At 46.9% G+C, this 27569-nt stretch overlaps 1 protein-coding gene across 5 annotated transcripts in view; it reads right to left on the bottom strand.

The window, feature by feature from the left end:
* The window catches only part of NTM (neurotrimin), a 1001303-nt gene that overhangs the window by 11316 nt on the left and 962418 nt on the right, over positions 1-27569 (bottom strand). For 3 of the 5 annotated variants that reach the window (XM_021102351.2, XM_021102352.2, XM_003482649.5), the window contains 3 exons: positions 13047-13181; positions 10595-10715; positions 5061-5212 (listed from right to left, as the gene is read on the bottom strand). In XM_021102351.2, coding sequence (XP_020958010.2) covers positions 5061-5212; positions 10595-10715; positions 13047-13181 — 408 coding nt within the window. Of the gene's footprint in view, positions 1-1353; positions 1390-5060; positions 5213-10594; positions 10716-13046; positions 13182-27569 lie in introns of all 5 variants that reach the window. The other 2 variants (XM_021102348.2, XM_084976657.1) reach the window with 1 other exon arrangement.

Below are 27569 nucleotides of genomic sequence, written 5' to 3'. Positions count from 1 at the left end.
ATGACCATGGACTTCGCTTCTCTCTCCATTTCTTTGTTTCATTTTCCTGTCTGTGGATCATCAGCACGGCGCTCTGCCTCACTACGGTGACTAAGGCTTCCCTGAATCTTTTTATGACAGAAGGGTTTTTCCCCACGTCATTCCCTCTCTTCCATCTCCTCCCCCACCGTCCAAGCTTAAGGCCATCCTCCATCCCCCAGGGATGGTCTGCACAGCCAGAGGTGGTAAATGGATGAACCGGATGGGGGTGGGGTGAGAAAGATCAGGGAGATCAGGGGGTGGGTGCAAGGTGGGAAAAGACACTTCCTTCATTGTCCCCACCGCTGCCCTCCCTCACGGCTCCCCCAGGGTCGGCCCTGTCCTTGGGAGAAACAATAAACGGCACACACACAGCATGTATTAGATCTGTCATTCGGCCTGGCCCCACTTCTGCCCCAAATCTCTAGTCACGGTCCAAGAGAATCACTTTCCCAAGATCAGGGACCTCGAGAAAATCTGAAGGGTGGTGCACATGGAGGCGAGAGATGCAGACGTCCCACAAGGCGAGGGCCTGGAGTGGAAGAGGAGGAAAGGGGCTGGGGAGAGTGATGAATGAGTGCAGGAACACCTGGAATGTGACATGGGGAGGTCCCTGTATCCGGAGACTGGCTTTTAATGTTTGAAGATGCACCTGGAAGTTTCCAAAGCCTTTTTAATGTACATTCTAAGTTAAATGTGGAAACAGCACTAAGGTAGATAAGGTGGATCAATTATATTCGAGTCTATTGAATCTACTGAATCTATTGATTCTGTGCAATAGAATTGAGTAATAGTCCCTGACTTGTCCAAGAGCACAGAACACCCAAGGCCAAGCTCAGACTAGAGCTCAGGAGGTCCATTCCCCACCACTGCCTGCTGGGGACCCACAGGTGCACCTGCCCACCTTCCCCCCCCCCCTTGGAGACCCTCATGGCATTTGCTGAGTGAGAGGAGGTGGGCGGTGGAGGAGGTGTCAGTGGGACCCTTATGAAAACCGCTTAGTGGGTTGAATGTTCTGCCGTTGGTTCAGCCTCATACTCTCCGCCTTTTGCCTTTGGGCAGATCTCTGGGCTTTGAGAATTTCGAGGGATTTCTTTCCCTCCCCATCCCCCAGCCCTTCTGGGGAGGGGTGGGTAATGTGAGCAAAGAAAAGGGAGCCAACCTTGGGGTTTCATCACCTCCCAGGAACCTCCTTTGCTTGTGATGCTCTCCACTAGCATCTTTACAGAGAGGAGCCTGAGGTACAGCACAGTGGGGGTGGGGTGGGGGTGGGGCTCTGGGAGGAAGTGGGGAGGAGAGAACCCGTAAGGAGGGCGGGGTGGGAGGGATACTGACCTTGCAACAAAGTTGAGCTTGTAGGCTCACTTAGCTCTAAATCGGGTGAGGAACATACAGGAGAGAAAAATGCAAACAAACACATATATTATATACAGTTGCTATATATTTGTCATATATAGTTTGTATACTGCCTTTCACACACATTTCTGGAGGTATGGCTCAAGAAGGGAAGACACGAAACCAGAGGTGGTGGACAAGATGCAGCATGAGGAACATGAGTGAGGCCGAGGTGCTTGGGGCTGGACAACAGATGCCATGATTGGAAGATGGGGGAGCTAGCCACTCATTGGTGCCCCAGCCTGGGCAGAGCCAGGGTCCTGACTCGGTCACCAAGGAACAAAGTCCCTTTCCAGATGAGATGTGTGTCACATCCATACCCCCAGTGTTTCCCTTTGGGAGACCAAGACTAGGAAATTCTGATCTCATGGCATCAGAGCAGGAACCAGGTTCCCAGGAGGCTCTGATTCAGAATCACAGGGAGAGAAATTTCCTGGTCCCTTGAACTCATTGCAGCATTAGGGGCCAGGTGCTCAGAACCTATGGTTCCTGATAGGAAAGCCCACCTCTGTTAAGTACCTCAAAGATACCAACCCTCACAGGAGGGCCCCAGCACCAGTATCTCTCACTTTTCAACATAAGGTCATGTGGAGAAGGTGCTCAGCCTGTGTGCAGCTTGGTGGCAGAATAAGGATAATTTAGCTGGCTCTCTGCTGCTCTAGGAAAATGAACTTCATCACAAAGTTCATGCATCGGCGTGAAGTGAACACTGCTTTCTGACCTACCCAGGTGGCCTGGTGGCCCTGAGCTGAGAGGTCTTCTGATAATGGGAAATGACAGGGGTAACTCCCCAATGCATTTATCGCTGTCAAAAGGCCTTATAGATGGTGGGCATCCATCAAGAGTATGGGAACTGCCCTGTCTGGACCAGCTTCACTTTAATGGGGTTGCAAACACTATGGAACCACATCACACCAGGGGGCATTGCTGTGATGGGCTCTTCCGAAATGTTCTCAAAAGAGGCTAAAAACCTGGTTTCCATGTGATTAAATTCAGAAAATGCTCCAAACTTTTTCAACATAGAGATTCAGTGTTTAATGTTCCGAGACCTCTGCTGTTAAAGAACATCCCTGCCTGGACCCCGTTCCTCTTTGTTCGGCACAAGTTTTCTAAACTTATTTGACTAATACCATCACCTTTTAAAACATGATTTTAGAAAGCCCTGGACTCCAGAGAGATCGCAATGGTAGGGAGGTTCCAAATAACGCATAGGGTGACGTGGATGCTGACAGACCCGTGGGGGTGGGGGCAGAGGTTTTAATTGCCGTGCACGGGTCTGCGGAAAGGAGCAGATTTATGACACATGCTTCACTGCGTTGCCTGTCACAAATGCCAGCCATCTCACTCTTAAAGTTCCCGTCTTCTCTCTGTTCTTGTCTTAGATGGCTCAAGGGGAAGAGGCCAGGGAATTAGACAGCAGTGATGAAGCCGATTGCAAAAACCATTTCATGCATCTGATTCAGAAGAGCAAAGAGGTCAGAGGAGGAGGCAGACTGTTTATAAGAACGAGGAAGGCTGTGGGCGGAGACTGTGGAAAGCAGGAGAGAGCCTTGGATTTTCAAGGCAGTGGGAAAGAGGGAACTGCCCCTTTTTAATCTTGGCCTTCTGTTCATGTAGACAGACACCTGCCAAAAAGCCCAAGGGCTGACAAATGTGAGGGACAATGATGACTCTCCCTGGGTGGGAGGCGTCAGACACATCAATCACTCTAATCGCGGCTCTGCCCGTTCGGATCCACCAGCTCTGGAATCAAGGGCAGCCTTTCCCTTCCCAGCCCTCCAGAATACAGCTGGGCTTTATCTTAGGTGCTGGGTAAAAGGCAGATGGGGTGTCACTAGCAATAGAGATGGGACAACAGAGCAGCACAGGTGGGTGATTCTGGGCAAGCTGGGTCCAGGGTGCCTTGGATGATGTGGCAGGCGGTGGGGGGAGGACCTGAAGCTCCAAGATTATCTGCGAGTTCTCAGATTAAAAGGGATCTAGGTTCTTGCCAATTACCTGCTAACTTCCTCACCTTTGCCAGCCCAGGACACTCAAGAGGATCTGTTAACAGGGCAGACGAGGGGGCGGATGTGAACAATTCTGAGCTGACTTAACTTGTTGCGGTCGGGAGGGATCTGCCCCCAAAGCAGCCAGAGACCAGCACGGTAGGCTATGGGGAGAATCTGCATCTACCCCGAACTGAAAGCCACCATGTGTCAGGCATCGGGTCGGACAAGGCAGACATGCTCCAGGCTCACTTCTGTGTTGTGGTTCTACCCCACCAGTGCCAGACCTCGGGGTCTGAGCGGCAGCTGGTTTTGCTTCCGTTCCTTGTTTCTGGCTTCAGTCCAGTTGCCGGAGATGGAATGAGGGCCCAGCAATTTGCCTTGATCATATTAGTCCTTCCATAAATGGTGACTGAATGAATTAATGCATGGATGACTATGCGACTTCTGTCAGGATGGTGGCTTGGCTGGAGGAGAACATCGTAATCCAGCCAGACCACAGCCTTGGACACACACGAAGAACTAAGGAAATACCCATTTTCTACGTTAATTCTCTCTCCCAGCACTAAGTACTCAGGATCCCAAGGCCCATGATTCTACCCTTAAAAACACAATTCAGTTACTCATATGTCCTGATGGCCAGAAAAAGTCTCAGAAATGGTAATGCCATACACTCATCCAGGGGACGAGTATGGAAATAACACACGTTCCCCTGGGCTCTCGACTATGAGACCCATGGCGACCCCCCAGTCACTTTAGGTGGTGCTGAGGAAAGTTCAATGTCACAGCAATACGCCAGGTCCCTTTCTCCTGTCTCAGGAATCTTCCTGTTACACAATGAAGCCTGACATTCTGGTGTCTACTTTCACATGTGTGCTGGTGCGCTCTCTCTGTCTCTATCTCTTTATCTCGGTCTCTCTCTATCTATGTCTCTCTGTCTCTGCCTCTCTGACTATCTCTCTCTCTCTCTGTTTCTCTATCTCTCTCTGACTCTGTCTGGATCTCTGTTTCTTGGTCTGTCTCTGTCTCTCTCTGTGTGTCTCCCTGTCTCTTTCTCTCTCTCTGTCTCTCTGTCTGCCTCTCTCTGTCTCTGCCTGTCTGTCTCTCTATCTCTGTCTCTGTTTCTCTGTGTCCCCCTGTCTCTTTCTCTATCTCTGTCTCTCTGTCTATCTCTCTGTCTCTGTTTCTCTGTCTCTGTCTGATCCCGTGTCTCTCTTTCTCTGTCTCTCTCTCTGTCTCTGTCCGACTCGTTGTCTCTGTCTTTCTGTCTGTCTCAGTCCCTCTGTCTCTCTCTCTCTGTCTCTCTGTTTGTCTCTGTGTCTCTCTCTGAGTCTCCATGTGTCTCTTTCTATCTCTGTCTCTCTGTCTGTTTCTCTCTGTCTCTGCCTCTCTGCCTCTCTCTATCTCTCTCTCTATCTCTCTGTCTCTGTTTCTCTGTCTGACCCTGTCTCTCTGTCTGTCTCTGTCCCTCTGTCTGTCTCCGTTTCTCTGTCTCTGTCTGACTCTCTGTCTGGCTCTCTGCTCTCTTTCTCTCTGTCTCTCTCTCCCCCTGCCTAGCCACTCAGGACTCTGTCCTGCACCCACACTGCCCTGTCCTCCTGACCCCTCCACCCCCACGTACCCCTCCCTCTCCTTGCCCAGCTCAGGGCTCTGTCTCACCAAACAGTGTGAGGCTGGCGTTGGTGTGGCCCAGCTTGTTGGAGGCCACGCACGTGTAGTTCCCATAGTCATGTTCAGAGACGTTGAAGAAGATGAGTTTTGAGAGGAAAGGTCTGTTTTCCACTTTGACCCCCTTCTTTCCTTCAATCAGTCTGAGACCAACGAGAGACCAACCAAAAAGAGAGAGAAAGGAGATGATTAGGTTTTTTCCTCATAAGGAAGAAGAGAGACCCTGGAATTAATGATGTTCCCTGTGCCCCTTTCTGATGTCACTCTAGCCACTTTTTCCCCACTCAACCACACACCAAGTTCACCCAGTGACACAGAGAATTACGTTTTACGTTTCTGTTTTATATTCGTGCCTGGAGACACTTGGCACCATGCGGAGATCCACCTCCCTATGCAGAAATTTAAGTTCTCTGAAGGCAGGTGCCCTCCACAAATAGTATGTGCCAGCTGTGCCAGGGGCGTGCTGATCAGCACAACAGGCTTCACGCGGTAGGTGCTTGGACGTGTGGACGTGATTGATGTTGGTGATGGTGACGGTGAGGATCGTGAAAATGAAAAACTCAGTCTTCGTGGAGCAGGACAGCCTGAGCTGTTTAAAAGAACAGAGTTTTTCAAGCACCTGGGTGATGAAATTGTCTCTTAAAAACGTCTGCTTTCTACAGACAATACCCTATTGGGGGCGGGGATAGGATAAAAAAATGAGGGATCATTTCTAAGTTAAGGGACCTTGAAGGGTTGGGGAGAGGTGATCTTCCCAGAGCATTCCAGCAATTCAGCCTGGGAGGGATTACGGATTCTTTTTTTTTTTATTTTTTATTTTTTTGGTCTTTTTTAGGGCTGCACCTGCGGCACAGGGAGGTTCCCAGGCTGGGGGTCGAATCGGATCTGTAGCTGCTAGCCTACACCAGAGCCACAGCAACGCCAGATCCGAGCCGCATCTACAACCTATACCACAGCTCACACCGGATCCATAACCCACTGAGCGAGGCCAGGGATTGAACCTTCGTCCTCATGGATGATCGTCAAATTTGTTTCCACTGAGCCACAATGGGAACTCCCACAGATTCACAAGAATGTGTCCCTACATGGCCAACACAGCCTCTGAGCACCCCATTGTGGAATCCACTGGGTCAGAGGTCTCAGGCCCATGGCCAGGGTCACTAAAAAAAAGCCACAGAGAAACAGCAGGCAGGCTAGCCACACCTGCTTATGAGCTCCAGGGATACTATCACAGGGCAGATGGACAAGGAGTGGGGAAAACGCTTGGGGTGGGAGAGCGGGTAGGACCATATCCTTATCTTTGAAGGCTGTTAGGAGTGATTCCTACTGAAGTTGCAGGGAAATTATGAGACCAGCTCTCTTCTTTTTAAAAAACTCTGCAATGTCCTATTTTGGAGAATGGGCTTAAAGCCAACCTTTTCCTTTCCATGAAATAATCTGTCTTCCTTGCCCAGAAGCTGAGTCGATTCTACAGGAGAGATAAATACGGGTGGGGAAAATCATGCTGTGAATGGAAGAGCTTGGGAAGTGGCCTCAGACCTCAGCTCCTGTGTAGGGTCTGGCTGGAGCAGGATGTGCAGAGTGAAATACGGTACAGGCTCGCGGGACCCTAAGAGGGGCCAACGGCTGGTTAGCGGTGCCATCAAACCAAGAGAGACAATAGTCAAGGCAGAAATAGAAAGGAAAGCCCGGCAGGACAGTGATGAGAAAATGCTTTGTAAGCCGTAAAATGTTATTCCATATCATATATTTCTGTGGATGCAGACACCACAAACTCCTGCCTGCCCCTGGGCCACAGGACATTTTTGGCAGAGATGTCAGCTGCTTTGCCATTATCTGAAGGTGTCGTAGGACGTCACCAAAACGTACGGCCACCGTGATCGGAAGAGAAAGCCCAATTCTGGCTTCAGTTCTAACCCATGGTCTGTTGCCAGGGGAGTCAGAAGGGGATGGAGGTCCTTGCCTTCATTTCCATTATGGAGATTTTCATCTGAGAGCCTTGTCTCTCATAAGCGAGGGGCAGTGAACTGGCCCAAGTCCTCAGACTTCATTAAAATGTGAGCACTGTCCAAAAGGAAGGAGGCATCCAGCTGTGCGGCCAGACGCCGCAGTTCTTTTTCTAGTTCATTCAGGAGATGCTGGGCCGCTGGGATGCTGCCCGAGGAAGGCTCTGCAGCCCACCTGCCAGGAGGCTTCTGTGAGCTGGGCAGGCACAGTGGTCCCATTTGCCATGCTGATGCCAGTCCTGGGCTGAGGCCAGGGGTGGGGAGCCTTCACATCAGAACGAAGCTGTGAACTAGATTTCAGCTCTGCAGTGGGAGGGATGCTTAGCCAGAGCAGGTTCGGCTTGACAGCTCTGAAATGTCTTTCGCTAAAAGCAGAGAAGGGCAGCTGGTGGGACTTTGCAGCACTTGGCAGCTTCCAGGATGATGTTCTGTGTGGTCACTTCCCCATCCCGCCCAGCTGCCAGGCTTGGGCTACTTAAAGAACCTGTAGGCTTTTCAAGGGCTTGAGCCCCCGTGGATGGGTGCTCCTTATGAAGTGCAGGCCTTTGATTGATTGACGGCACCCAGAGTGGTGGCTGGTACATGGTTGTGAGAGATTTCCACCTTATTGTTTTAATTTTTTTTTTGTCTTTTTGCCTTTTCTAGGGCCGCTCCCTCCGCATATGGAGGTTCCCAGGCCAGGAGTCCAATCGGAGCTGCAGCCACCAGTCTACACCAGAGCCACAGCAACACGGGATCCGAGCTGTGTCAGCGACCTACACCACAGCTCACTGCAACGCCAGGTCCTTAACCCACTGAGCGAGGCCAGGGAACAAACCGGAAACCTCATGGTTCCTAGTCAGATTCGTTAACTACTGAGCCACGATGGGAACGCCTTGTTTTAACTTTTTTTTTAAATTTTTGTTTTCTTTCTAGGTCCGCACCTGCAGCATATGGAAGTTCCCAGGCTAGGGGTCAAATTGGAGCTGCAGATGCTGACCCACGCTACAGCCACAGCCATAGCCACGCACTTTATCTGAGCCCTATCTGTGACCACGCCACAGCTCATGACAATGCTGGATCCTTAACCCACTGAGCGAGGCCAAGGATCAAACCTGCATCCTCATGGATACTAGTCGGTTTTGAAACCTGCTGAGCCATAGTGAGAACTCCAGCGACTTCCACCTTAAATTCTATGAAAACCACCTGCCACATCACATGCAATGCTTTGATCTGCCTGAGAAGTCCGCTCACCTCACCCGGAATGTGAGCTAGTCTAGAACTGGGTCTTCCCATAGGCAGGTGCCATGTGCCCTGGGGGACCTGCCTGGATAAGATGACCTGCCAGCCTCAGTGGCTCAGGAAGGACAGGCAGAGACAAGACTTTAGAGGCAGAGATGCTCTTCTAGGGCTGGGTACCAGGTGAACAGTCAACTCCACTCAATGGGTGAACACTACAAATAAATAATTGAGCAGCGAATGGAAAAATGAGCAAAATCAACCAGAGGAGAGAAAGGCAGCAGGATTCAGACAAAGGAGGATGCAGAGCTGCCTGAGCTGGGAGCTCTGCAAGCCCCCTCCTCGAGATGCTGTCTGGTCTCTCCTGGTGCAGCCTGGGAGGCCTGCATCTCCCATGAGGCAGCAGCTGGCAGAGCAGGGCTCGCTCCTCCAACACCCACCATGGGCCAATTTGCCTAAAGGTTACTCTTCTTTCCTCCACTTACTTTAATATCTCATTCCTAACATTTTGGTTGTTTCACCCCATAAAGAATTAGAAAAACAGGATGCAGTTGATTAATTTTCACAAAGACCTGGACAATTGAATTTCAGGAATTTACTCTGCAGCTCAATAGATTTTTTTTTCCTAACCCCAAACTTTCATGCCTCCGTTTTACTCTTAGTACAAATAAAAAGGAAGGAAGAATAGTGAAGCAGGTTTTCAAAGACAGATAACCATGTTTATTTATTGAGAAAATGTTATTCCCTTCTGCTTGATTTTGAATTTTTGGGAAATGGAGGAAGGCCAGCTAAGTCTTCTTATCTCTTTCTGAGTTTGCGTTGTCCTCATTCTACCTCAGTGCTTCCATCTGTAAAATGGGCTAGGTGAGTACAATGCACTGACATTGCTGCCAGAATTGGTACCTAAAAAATGAAAAGTCACTGCTTCTCACTTGGAAGGATTTGGATAAGACATGATGGGTCCCTTGACTGAGCAGCTTGGTTGTAACGAGAGTTCTGGGATGGATGCAGAGACTGGAGTGGCCCTTGGTGTCTGCATGGGCCCCTAAAGAACGAGTTCCAAGGCACTAGAGGTGATTTGAATTGTGTGGGTAGCAGCTGGTCACTCCCAGGCTGAGTCCTGGCCTGGAATGGCTCACCTGCTTTCCTTCCCACAGCTGGCCTCTTTGCTGCTTTTCCTTCTCAGCCTCCATCACTCCTTCCTTCATTTCTACCCCACATGCACCTCGGGACTTTTTGGCATCACCCTGTCCCCGTGTTTATGTAAGTGTTCTGCCATGGACAGCTCTGGCTCATTTCTTGGCCATTCTTCCACCTTAAAATAGCGCTTTGATCATAGTCCTTGCTGTGTGACCCGGCTGTCTGGTGTCACTGAACCCTGGGCTAACACCTTTTTGATAACTCCCCATCAGGACAACCTTCCGTGACTCACAACAGACAGACATCCGAGGCTGGCGTCCCCAGTGGGAGGGGTGGAGAGCCGCCCCTCTCTTTTCTCCTGCAGTGAAAGTACAAGCTGGACACACAGGGAGGGCCAGCTCAGGTCATGGACTCTCTCATCCACCACCCCTTGGGGTGTCTGGAAGCCAACTGGAGTCTGTGAGCCGGAGCTAACTTGTTAGCCATCCCCAGCACCCGCCCTGGGAGCATTCCTGACACCTTCAGGCGAGCCTGAGGATGTGTTAAAAATAACTTCAGGAGGAACACATTATTTTCTGGGCCTAGAAAAAAAATTCACAGGCTTCCCAGGGTTCTTGGTGGCCTTTCCTTTGAGATTTTGCTTTCCTTAAAAAATAGCTTTTCTCGGGCTTATTGGTTGGTGAGTGGTTGTTCTTCATGGAACATTAAAAATAGTTGGAATTCATCTACATCAAGAAAAGACCGCAGTTCCCACCGTGGCTCAATGGTTAACTAACCCGACTAGTATCCACAAGGACGCGGGTTCGATCCCTGGCCTCGCTCAGTGGGTTAAAGATCCGGAGTTGCCCTGAGCTGTGGTGTAGGTCACAGAAATGGCTTGGATCTAGCATTGCTGTGGCTGTGGCGTAGGCTGGCAGCTACAGCTTGGATTTGACCCCTAGCCTGCGATCCTCCATATGATGAGGGCACAGCCCTAAAAAAAAATGGAAAGAAAAAAGAAAAGACCCAAGACCCCTTTGGATATTGTTTGTCCCTCCTAGGTAGGAGGGATTCCGAAGAAGACTTTGCAGGAATACATTTGCATCCCTGTGGAATGAGAAATCTGGAAAAGGTTTTTTTTTTTTTTTTTTTTTTTTTTTGAGGGGGCGAGAGGAGTCTTACCTTTTGTCATCCTTGTACCACTGGAATTCTGCCGAAGGGACCGCAGAGGCTTCACACTGCAGTGTGCCCTTCTGCCCCACGGGGACACCTGTGCCCTTAGCTTCTGAAATGTATGGAGGATCTGCAGAGAGAAGACAACCCACAGCATTGCAAAAGCTGCCTCACTCACTGGTTTTCATGCCCTGCCTTACCTCTGCTCTCTGGGTGGTGCCTGAGAACGAAACCACTCAACACTGTTCTAGAGAAAACTTGGTCTTCCTCATGTGTATTGCTTCTGTTCCCCTCTGGAAAGAGGTGGAATGACCAGACATTCAGGCATATTGCTTGTTTAAAGTTTTCAACTTTTGTAAGCTATTGCCCATCCATCCATCCTGTGCTCTATTCGATTTCGATCAAAAGCTCAGTTGCAAGATATAATATTCATGGAGTATTGCCTAAAGGACATACAGAGCCATCATTCTTGAGGTGTTCTAAACTGCACCCCTGAATCTAGCCAGACCAACTAGACCTAAGGACCTGCATTCATTCCATGCCTTTGCCAATCACCCTTGACAATGCTGACAAGTTTCATTGAAGTGCATTATGAAAAACAGCCATAAACAATGTCGCCTTCTATTTATTGCAGAAATATTGCGTGTGATGTTGTCGTGTTCTATTTGTGGAGACCTTACAGTGAAATTATTTTTTGAGTCTTAGTACCAGAGAAAGCAGTTTCCTCCCAAGCAACTGATTTGCTTTTATCTCATGGACATAAATCTCAAACCAGATGATGTTTCCCTTCTTTGCTTTAGTAGCTCAAAGCCAAATCCTAGACCTGCATCTGACCACCCCCGGGTATACATTTCATGTGCTGATTTATCTCTAGATTTCACTTATTTTCCTACATAGATGGTTCCCTTTGCTTATGTTTCCTTACTCTGTAGGTTAATCCTTATTAACTGTAAGTCATCTTATGTCATTTTAAAGAGAAATCACGGTAGGATACAGAAAACGGTGGCATTTCCTAACTTCCACTGATTTTCTGACTTTTTTTTGTGCTTTTTAGGGTCACACTCTTGGCATTTGGAGGTTCTCAGGCTAGGGGTCGAATTGGAGCCACAGCTGCCGGCCACAGCCACAGCAAAGCAGGATCCGAGCTGTGTCTGCGACCTCCACCACAGCTCACAGCAATGCCAGATCCTTAACCCACTAAGCGAGGCCAGGGATCGAACCGGCCACCTCATGGTTCCTAGTCGGATTTGTTTCTGCTGGGCCACAATGGGAACTCCTGATTTCCTGAGTTCTTAAAGCGCTTTGTAATTCAGTTTGAATTGTAACAGAAACCAAAATATTTAAGAATGAGTAATCCCCCAAACCGGATATTCTTTCTCTACCCCTACCCCCAACCCAGTCATCTGCTGGGTTACCTCTTGGGTTCTATTCTGTTCTAAGACTTCCAGGAATAAGCACAGCAGAGAAAATTTTCAGAATATCATAGAGAGCTGAGTCAGGGTACATGATGGGAAACCAAGAGGGGAAAGCCTGAAAGAGGGGAAGAGCTGAGCAGGATCAACAACTGAGGGAATTTGGATGGTAAAGGAGGATGAGGGGTTTTAGAACAGTGGCCTCCAAATTTGTTGGTTTCTGGATCTCTATCAGCCAAAACAATTTTTTTTTTTTTTTTGGTCTTTTCTAGGGCCGCTTCCTCGGCACATGGAGGTTCCCAGGCTAGGGGTCAAATCGGAGCTATAGCTGCCAGCCTATGTCAGAGCCACAGTAACGCCAGATCCGAGCCGAGTCTGCAACTTACACCACAGCTCACGGCAATGCCAGATCCCACTGTTCAAAGCCAGGGATCGAACCTGCAACCTTGTGGTTCCTAGTCGGATTCGTTAACCACTGGGCCACGACGGGAACTCCCCAAACAAATTTTCGATATACCCTCTTATATGCGGATGATGTGTCGGTTTAGTATTTATCTAAGTTTCATTACAAACATATTATATACCATGTCCATCAACATATATAATTGGACAAGGATGAGAAAAAAATGAGTATTACCAAAATAGAAATTATAATATTTCCTCCATACACATGCTTTTTAAATACCCTTTTTTGTTCCCTATTAAGGAGATGCCTGTCTGGAGACTGAGAAGCTTGGAGACATTATGGGAAAAATTGGGATTTAGAGATCTGTTCATGTAAATTATGCATCAAATGTCATTTAATGATCTTTCAGGAAGGTAAGTCAAGTTTGGGATTATGTTAAATTACTTTCAGCTCCAATTTAGTTATTTAATTTAGACTTTGGAATTGCTGCTCTTGAAAGCAGAAGATGGATAGGCTCCTGTTCCTCCATCTCCCCCCTCATCCACCGCATCCGAGGCTGGTGCTGCAGCCCGGCTCTTCTGCTGTGGCCGGGACTGCAGCAGCCTCCTGCACATGCAGGGTGTGTGCGCTCGAGATCACTCACAGTTCACGGTGACCTTGACTCTCCGCACCACCGGAGCAGCCACGTCATTGGAGGCGCTGCACTCGTAGTCCCCTGACTGCTCCCGTGTGATGCCCTGGATCTCCAAGTATTCATCTTCACTCACAAAGCCCACAGCTGCAGGAGAAGGGTGGTGAGAGAGGAGAAAAACACCAAAGGTACAAACTTAGAAAACAAAGTAGCAAGCAGTTACATCTGCCGAGAATCATGCCACGTCCACGTCCAGGACCTTACGGTCGATGCCCATATTTCCTCCTGCCCATCTTCTGCCTCTTCCACCTCCGCCTTTGCTTTGGTTCCCAAAGGACCAGCTAACACGTCTGTGTCCCTACCTGGACCAAGCATGGAGCCTAGAGAATTGCTAGTTCACATACATCATGAATGATTTTGACATTTACACTGCCTGGATCTCACCAAGCAGGCCAGCTCTGGGGTCTGAGTCAGGCACTTTAGGTGAATATTAACTTTCTCATCTCCAAGTGTCATTTAGGCTGAACCTTGAAATGCAAAGCTGATGACTCCATCTCAGATCATGCATCGATTCACAGATAGACAGACAGTCGGACAGACACACACACACACATGCACACAGCCACAAAAGGCAGTGATAACAAGGCACACTAATAAAATTAATTTGAATTTCTGTGTTTAGATTTAGACACTTGATTAAATCAGGAGAAGTCAATTTTCCAAACTTTGATCTGCTAGGCTCCTGGGGACAAGATGACAAGATCCTGAGGACACATCAACAACAGGCACTCCACCCTCTAGCACCAAATGTGGCAGAAGGGAAGAGCAAGGAGACATAGCCGTGCATCCCAGTGTCACGTCCAGTCCTGAGACTTAGTCTCTCGATTAAAGATTTATGAATAACAGTAACAACCATCCACCTACCCAGCTTCCTGCCCCAGGTCTGGCTGTGAGCCTACCATCATGGGGAGACCAGGACTTTGTAGCCTACAGATGTCCATTTCCTCCCACAGTCACTCCGAGCTTAGCCTCCATACATATTTACGGATACATCCCAGGATCACTCTGTCTCCTCTATTCCACGAAGATAGTCAGCATGGTGGTATGTCTCCCCATGTGGACTGGGACCACTTTACCAGCAAAGGCTGCTACTCAGTTATACTGGGACAACAAGCAACATTGACACTGTCCCCGGGAACCAGAAGACACGTCCCCTGGAATAATGTACATTCAATCCTAACACCTCATAGGGCTGTTTGGAGGAACACATGAAAACCACGTATGTAAGCACTTGGAGATGCTCAAGCTGCACACCTGGTCACCTGTTGCTCTAGTCAGTAACCCTGTAAACTGACTGGAGGCCAGACTCTGGGGGAGTGAGGCTGTGTTAACCCCAGGGTCTCTGCATGAGTAAGAAGGGAAGAAGCACATCCCTGGAGGTCAAATAGCCCCCCAGCACCACCTGTATCTGCTGATGCAAAGCACGAACATGACAACAGTAAGAAAGGAATGCAATGCAAAGAATGATGTGTGGGGTATGTAAATTATGTTTGTATTCATTCCGGGACATGGTTAAGGGCACCAGTTTTGTCAACAGCAATAATGACGACACACAAGACAAAAGCTCTCAGACAGAAGGACCATGGCCTGCCCAGTGTTGCCCGTGATCCTCGGTCACGGTCAGTCTGTGTTACCATCTGGTACTCAGTCCAACCCGAGCATTTCCCAAGTGTCTCCATGCCCTATGGACCTGTTCCACATACACACAAGGACTCTCCTGTCTCTACCACCTACAGGAGAGCAAAAGGACAGCCTCCGTGTATGCCAGCAGCAAGGAAGGGTTTTTTGTTTTTTTTTTTAATGTCTTTTATAGGGCTGCACCTATGGCATATGGAAGTTTCCAGGCTAGGGGTGGAATCAAAGCTACATCCACCGGCCTACACCACAGCTACAGCAACGCCAGATCGGAGCCACATCTGTGACTTATACCACAGCTCATGGCAACGCCAGATCCTTAACCCACTGAGAGAGGCCAGGGATTGAACCTACATCCTCATGGATGCTAGTTAGATTCATTACCACTGAGCCACAACAGGAACCCCCAAGCAAGACTTAATCCACCCGAAAAACCAGGAACATGTCCACAAGGAGGAAACAGGGCCCAAAAGTCCAGGATATGGAGAAGACAATGAACATCAACTCACAGAGACGCACGGTCCCAACCAGGACCAGCCTCCTACGTGTCACAGGAGCCTTAGCTGTTCCTGTTATTCTAAGCATCTTTAGGGGGAAAAATACTAACCTCAATTTGAGAAAGGGTGGAAGAAGTAAGAAAGACATCTAAGAAGAACTCATGATTCCTTTTATGTTGTCGTTGTTTATTTTTGCACCCAACCTCGAGCCCACATTTGTCAGATCTTCCCCTGCTAGAATGCTATAATTACTGTGCAAAGCATCACAGAGACCAGTGTCACACTTAATATTCCCATTAATTTTAAATGGTGGTCCTTGGTACATATGTGTGGCAATTGGTGTCATATTTTAATTAGGCTTGCCCTACACCATCTGAAATTAATAATAGCTCGAATTACCAGTGTAATTTATAAATTAACAGTGCCGTAGCATTAGGAAATAAATTAGCTCTGGACAGCTGTTTCTGGATTGAGCTCCAGTGTCAGAACAGTGACTGCGAGGACCTCAGCCCTGCTGGGCGGCTGTGTACTACACCATCAAAGCAAGGGAACAAAGTGACACAGGCTTCTCTGAGTCCCTTGTTCTTCTCTCCAACTGGAGACCATGAATTTATCTTCATTCTACCATCCAAATATGTTCTCATGTGACCAGAGTAAGACTTACAGGAACCAAGCTTGGATACATTTATTACAGGCCGATTCAAATGGACAAGTTGGAGTGATTGCTGTCAGAGACTGAAATGTACATGGGTAAATACTAGAGCAATCACACACACACACAACAAGGTTTAGGGTTTTTTCTTTCTTTCTTTTTTTTTTTTTTTGGTCTTTTTTAGGGCTGCACCCATGGCATATGGAACTTCCCAGGCTAGGGGTCTAATCAGAGCTGCAGCTGCCATCCTGCACCACAGCCACAGCAATCTGGGATCTACACCACAGTGCACAGCAACACTGCATCCTTAGCCCGCTGATTGAGACCAGAGATTGAACCTGAGTCCTCACTGACACTAACTGAGTTCATTACTGCTGAGCCACTACAGGAACTCCTATCAGTTGTTTTGTTGTTGTTGTTTTGTGGGTATATGTGTGCTGGCATGTGTGAACTTTAATATAATAACATCAGGCAATTTTGTGTAAGGAAGGAAGTTAGATGGCTTAAGATTTGGGGAAGGCTTGAGAATTCCCATCGTGGCGCAGTGGAAACAAATCTGACTAGGAACCATGAGGTTGCAGGTTCGATCCCTGACCTTGCTCAGTGGGTTAAGGATCTAGCATTGCCGTGAGCTGTGGTGTAGGTCGCAGATGTGGCTCGGATCCTGCGTTGCTGTGGCCCTGGTGTAGGCTGGCAGCTACAGCTCTGATTCAACCCCTAGCCTGGGAACCTCCATATGCCGTGGGAACGGTCCAAGAAAAGACAAAAAAAAAAAAAAAAAAAAAAATTTGGGGAAGGCTGATGTTCTCCACTGATCTAGCTTTGTGTTACCTCAGACGATTTATACTTAGGTCATCCAGCAAAAGCAGTGAAGCTTAATTTTACTATTCTGTGTTCCTCAAACCAAATGTAGAATTACAGAAAAAGTGCAATCATTACTCACTCATTATTATTTGTACACTTCCTGATTAAACTGGGTAAGGCATATGAAAGGTAGTACATATAGTAATATGCTTTGTACATCTCAGCTTTCATTGACATTTTCATCTTTCTGCTCATTTAATTTTTTCTCAACTTCAAGCAAAAAGAGCAAAACTAGAGAGAAGATCTGTATGTATATAACAAATTAAACTGCGAAACACCAGAAATGAGGTTCCTTTAGGAACTACTTAAACAAATAAACATGAAAGAAAAGGAAAAAAAAAAAAAACCACTAAAAAGGAATCTGAATTTATAGAGTCAGTGCTAATATATTTCCTTTAATAGAAATTATGCTCTGGCTATGAAATGATCATGAAGTGATCATTGCTTTATCACTCAGATGCAGACATTACAAAGAACATTGGAAGAAAAAAAAGAAAACAGATCAACAGAACTAGGACATAGGCTGACTTCAGTAGAACCACCTAGGAGAGCTATTTGAATACAGAATTTTAGATACCACTCACCCCTCCAAAATCAAACTCCTGGGAGGAGGAGTTTTAATAATTTCACTAGGAAATCTGCATGTGTAGTGAAAGTTTGGGAATTAGCGACTATGTCAGTCCTGCATCTTTCCTGTGGGATGCTGTGGCTTATAGCAGTCCGTGATCACTCATATGACCAGTGGGTCCTGAAGTCGCCTACACCCCACTCCAGCAGCTATAAGACTACTCTCTAACCATGGTCTTAGGCCATGTGCACAGGTCTTATTTCTCTAAGCAGTTGAAATTCTTTGACAGCAGGGACTGCATCCTGGGCCTTTATGGCTCTCAAGGCACCTAGGAAAGTAGTGCACATAATTTGAAATTGGTCAACTTCTTATTAATAAACTAACTGACTGACAGACTCAGAATTCAGGCTGAATTCAATGAAAGAAAAGGTCAGTGACACTGTCACCAAACCCTTGTGTGGCTCTGTTCCCAGTTCCTTCTATTATTGTCCTTAGCACAATATTTGTATTTCCTGACTTTAAAAAACATCATTACTAAAGTGTAAAGCATTCCTACATACGACTTTCTTCCCTTTCTTCCTTTTTTTTTTTTTTTTTTTTTTTTGTCTTTTTAAGGCTGCACCCATGGTATATGGAAGTTGCCAGGCTAGGGGTTGAATTGGAGCTGCAGCCACCGGCCTATACCACAGCCATAGGAAAGCAGGATCTGAGCCATGTCTGCGACCTACACCACAGCTTATGGCAACTTTGGGTACTTAACCCACTGAGCATAGCCAGGGATCGAACCTGCCTCCTTATGGATACTAGTGGGGATCATTACCTCTGAGCCACAATGGGAACTCCCTGAAGACATTCTTTAAATATGTGATTTTAAAAGGTTTATTGAATATTTAGTATAATTCACGTTTAGTCTTGGGGCCAATTATTTCCTCAGGAGCATGCATCCTTAATTTAAAAACTCATCGGAGGGTCAGAGTTCCTGTTGTGGCTCAGCAGTTAACAAACCCGAGGGCAGGTTTGATCCCTGGCCTTGATCATTGAGTTAAGGATCCGGCATTGCCATGAGCTGTGGTGTAGGTTGCAGACAAGGCTCGGATCCAGCATTACTGTGGCTGTGGTGTAGGCCAGCAGCTATAGCTCGATTCAACCCCTAGCCTGGGAACGGCCCTAGAAAGACAAAATAGGGAAAGGAAAGGAAAGGAAAGGAAAGGAAAGGAAAGGAAAGGAAAGGAAAGGAAAGGAAAGGAAAGGAAAGGAAAGGAAAGGAGAAGAGAAGAGAAGAGAAGAGAAGAGAAGAGAAGAGAAGAGAAGAGAAGAGAAAAGAAAAGCGGATCAATGAGGAAGTGTGATTCCTCTAACAGAATTTTTTATGGCCAACTTTTCAGGAACATAGTTCTTTCATTAAATGGAATCTGACAATCCAAGCGGTAAGATGAAGCATGTTGGAAACATGATGATCACATCTGCCCCCAAATCCCCAAAGAAGCTTCACACTCTCCAGGGAACTGGGTTCAGCAGTTTACAATCAGAGGACAAAGCCTGCCCTGTGTAACACATTCTTCTTTGGAAAAGAAAAACCCCATGTTTCTGAGTTCACAGATCAGGCTTTAAAAATCTTTATAACGGAAAATAATAATAGTCACGATTATCATATTTCCCGCACCAGAGAAACGCTTGTCAGGAGAACAGCTGTAGCTGTTGGAAAGGAGAGGACACAGCTGCCTCCTTGCTTAATATTTTTACGGCATATACACCAGTTGAGATAAAAATCATCAGACCGCAGAAACCAAAAAAAAAAAAAAAAAAAAGAATAGAATTCCAGAATTTGAGGGTTAGAAGGAATCGCTTTAAAGGTTTAGTTCAAATACTGTGATTAGTCTGGTCCTAGACTAGCACTCTAGACACTCTTCCCCTTTCCCCCCCTGATTTGCATCAAGATATTCCTGTTCCAACCCAGACTGGGCTTTCGGGAGAGCTGTTTACAGGACAGGGCAGATGGCATCCTTCCAAGGTGCCTTTATTAGGAGCTGATCAGCATAGGGTGCTTTGCGCTTTGATGGAGGAAGATACAGTGTCGCCCAGATGTTGGGGGGTCTGGTCCACAGAGACACCGTGACAGAGGTGTGGTTACTCTTTTTGGACAGCAGCCCTTGCCATCAGAGGGACAGGTGGGATGCTCGAGGGAGGAAGTCTTCGGTCCAGGACAAATGAAATGTTCACAGGAGACATGAACAGTGGGTACTGCTGCTTGAAGATCTGAGGTCCACACCTGCCATGACCTGGGAAAGACCTGCTCTTCCCGCCAAGAGCTCGTGCAGCCTGAGCCTGTAGCTGACAACCACTCAGAACAGATCCTTCCTCTCTCGCTGGAGCAGAGGCAGTCGTGAGGGGCTACAGCAAGGGGATTCTAGGCATGCAGGTGTCCCTAAGAGCCATCTTAACGTGGCACTGGGGAAACCCTTGTCCTGCAGGATGGAGCTAGGAGCCCGCCCACAAAACCTATACAGCAGTATCCGCTATAACCAGTGAGACCAGAAGTGTTAAACAGCATTTCCAAATATGATAATAGTGATTGCTGAATATCTACACAGAAGAGCTTCTAAGAGTCTGAGATTCAGCTGGAGCAGGATGGTCGAAGGGTTGATGGTGGCTCTTGGCCCTGTGGCCCCTGGCTGTGCTATAGTGAGTTCCTGGGTCCGAATACTGGACCTCAAGTCAGCCTAGCTTATGGCTCCCTTTTTCATGCTTCAGATTCCCTTTTTTTTTTTGGTTTTTGTTTTTGTTTTTGTTTTTAGGACCACACCCACAGCATATGGAAGTTCCCAGGTGAGGGGTCGAATCAGAGCTGTAGCCACTGGCCTACACTGCAGCCACAGCAACACCAGATCTGAGCCACATCTGTGACTTACACCACAGCTCATGGCAACGCCAGGTCCTTAACCCACAGAGCAAAGCCAGGGATAGAACTTGCATCCTCATGGATCCTTATCAGTTTCTTAACTGCTGAGCCACAGAGGGAACTCCCATGGCTCCCTTTTCCATGCTTCAGCATCCTCTTCCTTAAAGTGGGAAACTATCACCACCCTCTAGGGTTATCCGGGGTATTACATAACTAAGTATGTGTAAAGTAGTCAGCATACAGTAACCACTTAATAAATGGCAGCTCTCATGATTATTCTCATGGATCCCACAACTCGGTCTGACCGCATTTTAATCCCCGTGATCCTTAATACAAGAAAATCTCTGTGTGAAAATGAAAGACTAATCAGGGTCTCTGCTTTTCTACTAGGGACTTAATAATAACAAACTTTACAAAGGATTCACCACAGATCCCTGAACTAGAAAGTTCTACTCCGTTTACTTAAAATAGGATTTGATTGACAAGGGATACAATTTCTTGGGTTCATTTCTGCTACGAAAGCAGGTACGGCTGCATAGCCCATGGGAGACCAGCTGGGGGCTTGAGAAATGGCTCTAATTTCACAACTAAGAAGAAGAGGATATAAACATATCACATACATGTGTTTTTTCTCCTTAACTTTCCTTTGGATGCAGCAAGCATGGCTGACAGAATGCAGTCTGCCGGTTTCTCTAAGAATGAGTGAACTAAAAATATCACTTATATCTGGAATGTAATATAAGGCACAAAGAACGTTTCCACAGAAAAGAAAATCATGGACTTGCAGTATAGACTTGTGGTTGTCAAGGGGGAGGGGGAGGGAGTGGGATGGTTGGGGAGCTTGGGGTTAATAGATACAAACTATTGCATTTGGAATGGATTAGCAATGAGATCCTGCTGTGTAGTCCTGGGAACTATGTCTAGTCACTTATGATGCAGCATGATAATGTGCAAAAATAGCATGTATACATGTATGTGTAATGGGGTCACCATGCTGTACAGTAGAAAAAAAATTGTATTGGGGAATTAAAAAATAAGAAGAAGATCTCATGGAAGAGGACGGACCTCTAATATGTCTGATTCTAAAAAAAAAAATAAACACATTTCTACCACAATTAAAAAAAAAAAAAAGATCTCTTAGGAAAAAAAAAAAAAAAAAAAAAGCCCTTGAGGGACCGAATCTGTTTTTTTCTGTCTCTAGCTCTGAGGTACAGCTTCAAACAGCCAGCGAGGACATTAGGAACGAAACCTAGAGACCAAGGTTGGGGAGTGGGGCGGGCCAGACAGTTCTAAATTCCTGACTTCTGTTATTTGAGAGGAATCTTCCTTACACACATCAGTGTTGGTTGCTAGCGAGCAGGGGCTGAAGTCATAGTGTGAGGGTGACAGGGTCCCCTTGCCATCATCTACCTGCCGGGCTCGGCAGGGTCTTCACTGTTTATGGACTTTTCTTAAACTGGGGGGGCTTATCTTCTCAGCTCCCTCAGCTTTCTGTTTGGTACCTAAGCCTGGTTGCTTCCAAGCTCCCCAGGCTGTCCTGTTTCTCTTGCCCCATGTCCCACACAAGGAAGGTGAATTCCCCCAAACCTTCACATGCATCTATTACCCTGATTCCATCAGAAAGCAGTAGTTAGAGACGCAATTGAAAGTCACATAAGGAGTTCCCGTCGTGGCGCAGTGGTTAACGAATCCGACTAGGAACCATGAGGTTGCGGGTTCAGTCCCTGCCCTTGCTCAGTGGGTTAACGATCCGGCGTTGCCGTGAGCTGTGGTGTAGGTTGCAGACGCGGCTCGGATCCCGCGTTGCTGTGGCTCTGGCGTAGGCCGGTGGCTACAGCTCTGATTCAACCCCTAGCCTGGGAACCTCCATATGCCGCGGGAGCGGCCCAAGAAATAGCAACAACAACAACAACAACAAAAAAAGACAAAAGACAAAAAAAGAAAAAAAAAAAAAAGAAAGTCACATAAACTGATGTCAGCTATGAATTGCATAACTATCTGTCTGTATATCAGTCTATCTACATATCTACCTAGCTACCTACCCGCCTATCTATCCATCTATCTATGAATCTATCTGCCTATCTATCTAATTTGTATCTACCTGTCAATCTGTGTACATATCTGTCTATCTAATACCTATCTATCTACACATAAAAATGACAGCAAAATCCTTAGCATGGATCCTGACATGTATTAAGAATTTATTTGATAGTTGAAACCAAATAGATGCATATTTTTGAATATGTATGAACATGCATACACAAAATACAATATATTATCTTACGGATACATAGTAAAGAAAAAGAATCCACCCCCCCTTTTTTTGCTCTTTTTTTCATGACTGCACCTGTGGCATATGGGAGATCCAAGGCTAGGGGTCGAATCGGAGTTGCAGCTGCCAGCCAATGCCACAGCCACAGCAATGTGCCAGATCTGAGCTGCATATGCTACTTACACCACAGCTCATGGCAAAACAGGATCCTTTAACCCCCTTAATGAGGTTACGGATTGAACCCACAACCTCAGGGATACTAGTCATGTTCTTAATTCACTGAGCCACAACGGGAACTCCCCCCTTAATTTTTTTAAGTGGGACATTTTTCTAGGAGTAATCTTTTGCTTCTTATTAAGAAGGAGCTGCAGTCATAAACAAAAGTATTTGAAAAAGAGCCCCTTGTGTTCCACGGAGCCAAGTCCTGCGTGTCTCCGAGGCCCATCCTTTCCCTGAATGACGGAACTAGTTGTCTTTGCAGATGTGGCTCCAGCCGGCGGCCACAGGAGCCTGTGCTTTTCTGCTGCCTGCCTTCCCACAAGGACCCTACGCTTAATTTTGCATGCAGACCCTCTATTACGGGGGATGATTTCAAAGTCAGAAAGCACACAGCTGGATGTTTGGAGTTTGCAGCTTGATGTCTGGAACCTGGGTATTTGTAGTAGTGCAGCTGATGGCTGCTAAAAAAATAAAAAATAAAAAAAGAAATAAAGAAATCAGCTTTTGATTTGTAAACTCAGCCAATTTGATCTGAAAGACATTGATAGGGTATAAATATAGAACTCCGCTGTGTCATATTACCTCAGTACGCTGGCTGGCTGTTCGCTATCTCTTTTTCTACATCTTTAGAGATATAAGCCAGGACTGAGTGCTGCGGGACATGAAGTTGCTTTGAAATTCCTCATCCAGATTAACTTATGGGGATTCTCTTCACTTAAGAGGCCCTTAAGGGGTTAAGGTTCTCCTGGCTCCATCACCACAGATGGGGTCAGAAGTCCACGTACAGGGGGTCACCCTCACCACCTGGCCTTGAACAGCCGTGGGAAAGCAGGATTGTCTGTACAGTCAGTCTGCACTTTAGCCATAGAGACAGTGTCCGGATTGACAGCAGGTTTTTGGTTTGGTTTGGTTTGGTTTTTTTTTTGTGTGTGTGTCTTTTCTAGGGCTGCATCTGCAGCCTATGGAGGTTCCCAGGCTAGGGGTCGAATCAGAGCTACAGCTGCCAGTCTATGCCACAGCCACAGCAACGACAGATCCGAGCCATGTCTGCAACCTACAGCACAGCTCAAGGCAAGGCCGGATCCTTAACCCACTGAGCAAGGCCAGGGATCGAACCTGCAACCTCATGGTTCCTAGTCGGATTCACTAACTACTGAGCCACTATGGGAACCCCGATAGTAGGGGTTCTTATCAGAGAGTTGTAGAACTCGGAGCCCAGGGGTTTTAGAACCTCAGGAAATGACATCATGTGTGTGCTTGTGTGTATATCTGGGTGTGTGTGTCTGTGTGTGTGTGTTCTCCCCAATGTAAGATGGTATTTCTTTCTGGAAAGGTCTGAAAGGAGCAGATTCATTTTCACCTTCTATCATCTCCCAGTGAGGGTATAGAACTAAATCTCTATCAGCCCCCCAGCCCCTCAAAGGAAAACAGAAAACTCAAAATATAACTGATGATCAGAATGAAGGGATAACTCTAGCAGTAAAGCAGAGACTCGTGTGTGTTTCATTAAATATTTTGCTGAGGATTAGAGTTCTTGTCATGGCGCAGCCAAATCTGGCTAGGAACTATGAGGTTGTGGGTTTGATCCCCGGCCATGCTCTGTGGGTTAAGGACTCGGTGTTGCTGTGAGCTGCGGTGTAGGTCGCAGACTCATCTCAGATCTGGCATTGCTGTGGCTGTGTTGTAGGCCAGCAGCTGTAGCTCCGATTCGACCCCTAGCCTGGAAACCTCCATATGCCACGGGTGCAGCCCTAAAAAATATATTTCGTGGAGGATAGAAGTTGAAGTAACTTATAAAGCCTCCTTCTGAAGAATAGGTATGCAGATCTGAGGAGTGCTTTGTTCATTAAACGAGGGAGTTCCCCTCCCACTGAGACTTGGATGAAAGGAACGGAGTGTGCAGGGTTTTATTCATTCCCTGGAGACAGAGGACCACTGGGGATCAATCAGAGGCCTGCTGGACATGGAGAAAACAGGGAGCAAGGCTTTCTCTTTTCGTACAGCAGCCTCAGGTGCAGAGCAGATGGAAGGCTTTCCTGAAGGATTCCACTTGGAGGTGACTGTACCAAGCAAACACTTAATGGCAAAAGTTCCACTTGGAGAAAGGGAGACAGAAGAAAACCTGGGGTAGGATCAAATCCATAGTGAAGATAATCTAATAAATAAATCTAGAGCAGATCTTGAGAGGACGCGACAAGGTGCCATCTATGCTGGAGATGGAGATGCCAGCCTTCACTTATGGTTGGCCTGGGGTGGGGGCGATGGCACAGACAGCCCCTGTGAGTAAGAGGATGACTTAAGAAAACCACGTGGACATGTCCATAGAAAAGCAGGAAGCATGATGATGTAGGCTCATTTGGCTCTAGTGAGAAAGGGAGGCTTTACGCAAACCACGGTACATAACAGGAATTCAATTACAGCCTCTGACTTTCTTTAACATCATAGAATTTTTGCAAGAAGTTCTCAAAATACACTGAAAGTACTAGTACCGAACCCCACTGGCTGAGACAGAGCCCTGCCCACTTGTTTGTGGGGACCTCCTCCCCTGGTTTCTGCTCTTCCTCTTCACACAGGTGGACCTTTAATGCCATCAAGTCCATGTGAGGAGAGGATGTGCGGAAAAGGAGAGTCGATTTACTCTTTCATTAGTTTCACTGCTGACCTTTTCTTCTACTTCATTTTGTACAAAACCTAAACGTAGACACGCAAACCTGCGTCCTGATGGAACCCAATGTGTGAAAGCAAGACAACCAGGATCCTTCAGAATGAGCATGGAGCTACTTAGCCCTGATCATGGCTTTTCCTCTTAGGAATCATGTAGCCTTGAGTAAATTACTGAGCCCCAGTTCCCTTGTGAGTGCATCGTGGATACGGTTTTATTCCTCCTTCATGGGTTGGGTCTGAGAATTAGATGAGCGAATTTGAGAAGATGCACAGTCTTTCGACATATAGGAGATGGTCTATCAATGTCAGGAGGAAGAAGCTCTGGGAGAAATTTGAATTACTCAACCCTTACATGATAGCATCTTACAAGGTCCACTGCTCTGCTCCCTCTGTCTTTTCCCCTCTGTCAGTCTACACTCTGAATGCCATTTCTGCATTTCCAGTTCCCCGCTCTGCTCTTGATTTCCACATCTGTGTCACCATGCCAGGGTGGCTGGCTGAACTCTGCCCGGAACTGCCATCAGAATGCCACATGTGTGTATCCTGGACCCCACGCTGTGTCATCATCCTGTCCCTCCAACCTGCTCTCAGCCCCAGGACTGCTCATCTCTGCTGATGGCCTGGCCACTCCCCATGCTCCTCTGAAACGAAATAGTCACAAGGCATGTCTCTTCCTTCACTCAGCCCTCACCTTCAGTCAACAAGCCCTGTTGTTTTTACTCACTTTACAGTTTTCAAATTTCGTTGCCTCTTCCCCTCAGTGTTAGCTGTGTTATTTCACCCCCCACTATCTACTCTGGATTATTATAATCCCCTCTTCACTGATCCCCCTTCCTCCAGTTTATCCTATATACTATTGTCCAAACAACTGCAAATGATAAAAATCCACTTCCCTGCTTAAATCCTGGAGCTGCTTCACTCCTCCCTGACATGGTGTATCAAATCCTTCTGAGGTGGCTCTTGCCTAAGTGTCTAGAGTCTTCTATTGCCAAACCCTTTCTCTCTGCCCTCTAGATGCCCAGGAAAGTTCCTAAAATACCAAGTTGTTCATCTATGCCTTCATCCTCTCCTTCTTTGCCTTCAGAACCATCTCGGTTATCACTCCTTTGGGAATTCTCTCTTGACAACCAACATTCCTACCTCACCTCTACCCAGTTTAGTTTTTTTGCTTCTAGTGTTGCACTAATTCCACTGCATGGTTATGTAACTGTGTGTGTTTACTCCACTCAGATTTATAAGAGAGAAGGGGCTCTTATTTATCTCTGTCTCATCAATATCTATAGCAGTGTTGAACACAAAGAAGGCACTGAGTGATCTTATGGTCAAATACTAAATGAATGAACTGACCAACTCTAATTTTGGTGGCTGATCTGACTCCCATAATCTTATGGTCAAAGACTGAATGAATGAACTGTCTGTAATTTTGGTGGCTGATCTGACTCTTATAATGAACTATTCAAACCTTCTTTGGTGACTTTTAAGAAAACAGAAGATATCTATCTTTTGAGTATACACATGCGCACACACACACACACACACACACACACACACACACACACACACACACACACACACAGGGCTGGACACATAAAGAGACCTTGCAAACCTCCTAAGGTTAAATAATTTTAACCCACATTTCCTAAGAGGGACTGAAAAGCCTTCATCAAGCTAGCCCTGGAGAGAATAAGAAAAGAGCTTGGTTTGGGCATCTCCACAAATACCCTTAGTTAAAAGCTCTTGTGGCTAATGTCCCTGCTTCCTCCCAATGAGCGAGAACGCAGCATGTTTCAGAAGCAGCTAATCAGAAGTATCTCAGAGAGCTTTCTTATGTCATCATCAATCCGGTTGCATTTTTTTTTTCCGGGTGGAATCAGCGTGGTGATTCGGCTCTGTCTATATGCAATTAGTACTGGAATGATTGCAGGGAATGTGATTAGGATTTTTACCTTGCTGGGATAGGCAGGCAGGGGCAAAGTGCTGCCATCTACACAAAGCAGGCCTCGGCTGCAGGAGGGGTGCCTCTGCAGTGGAAACACTAATAGGCACTATGATGAGAGCTCCATGCAAGGAACAGAAGCTGGCAACTGAGGGTGTGGAACAAACAAGAGCTTGAACTTGACCTTGGCCCAATAGGGCAAAGCCATGTGGGAGCGTGGAAACCTCCTTGAGAAACCCTGGCACGTGCTTCAAGAGGGTTGACACTGA

The sequence above is a fragment of the Sus scrofa genome, chromosome 9 (assembly GCF_054392235.1).
Source record: "Sus scrofa isolate SSC_HxYL_T2T_F1_AM1 chromosome 9, Sscrofa_HxYL_maternal_Yorkshire_Landrace_v2.0, whole genome shotgun sequence".
Lineage (NCBI taxonomy): Eukaryota > Metazoa > Chordata > Mammalia > Artiodactyla > Suidae > Sus > Sus scrofa.
Note: the sequence above shows the minus strand (reverse complement) of the source record. Positions and strands in the feature narration are given on the sequence as shown.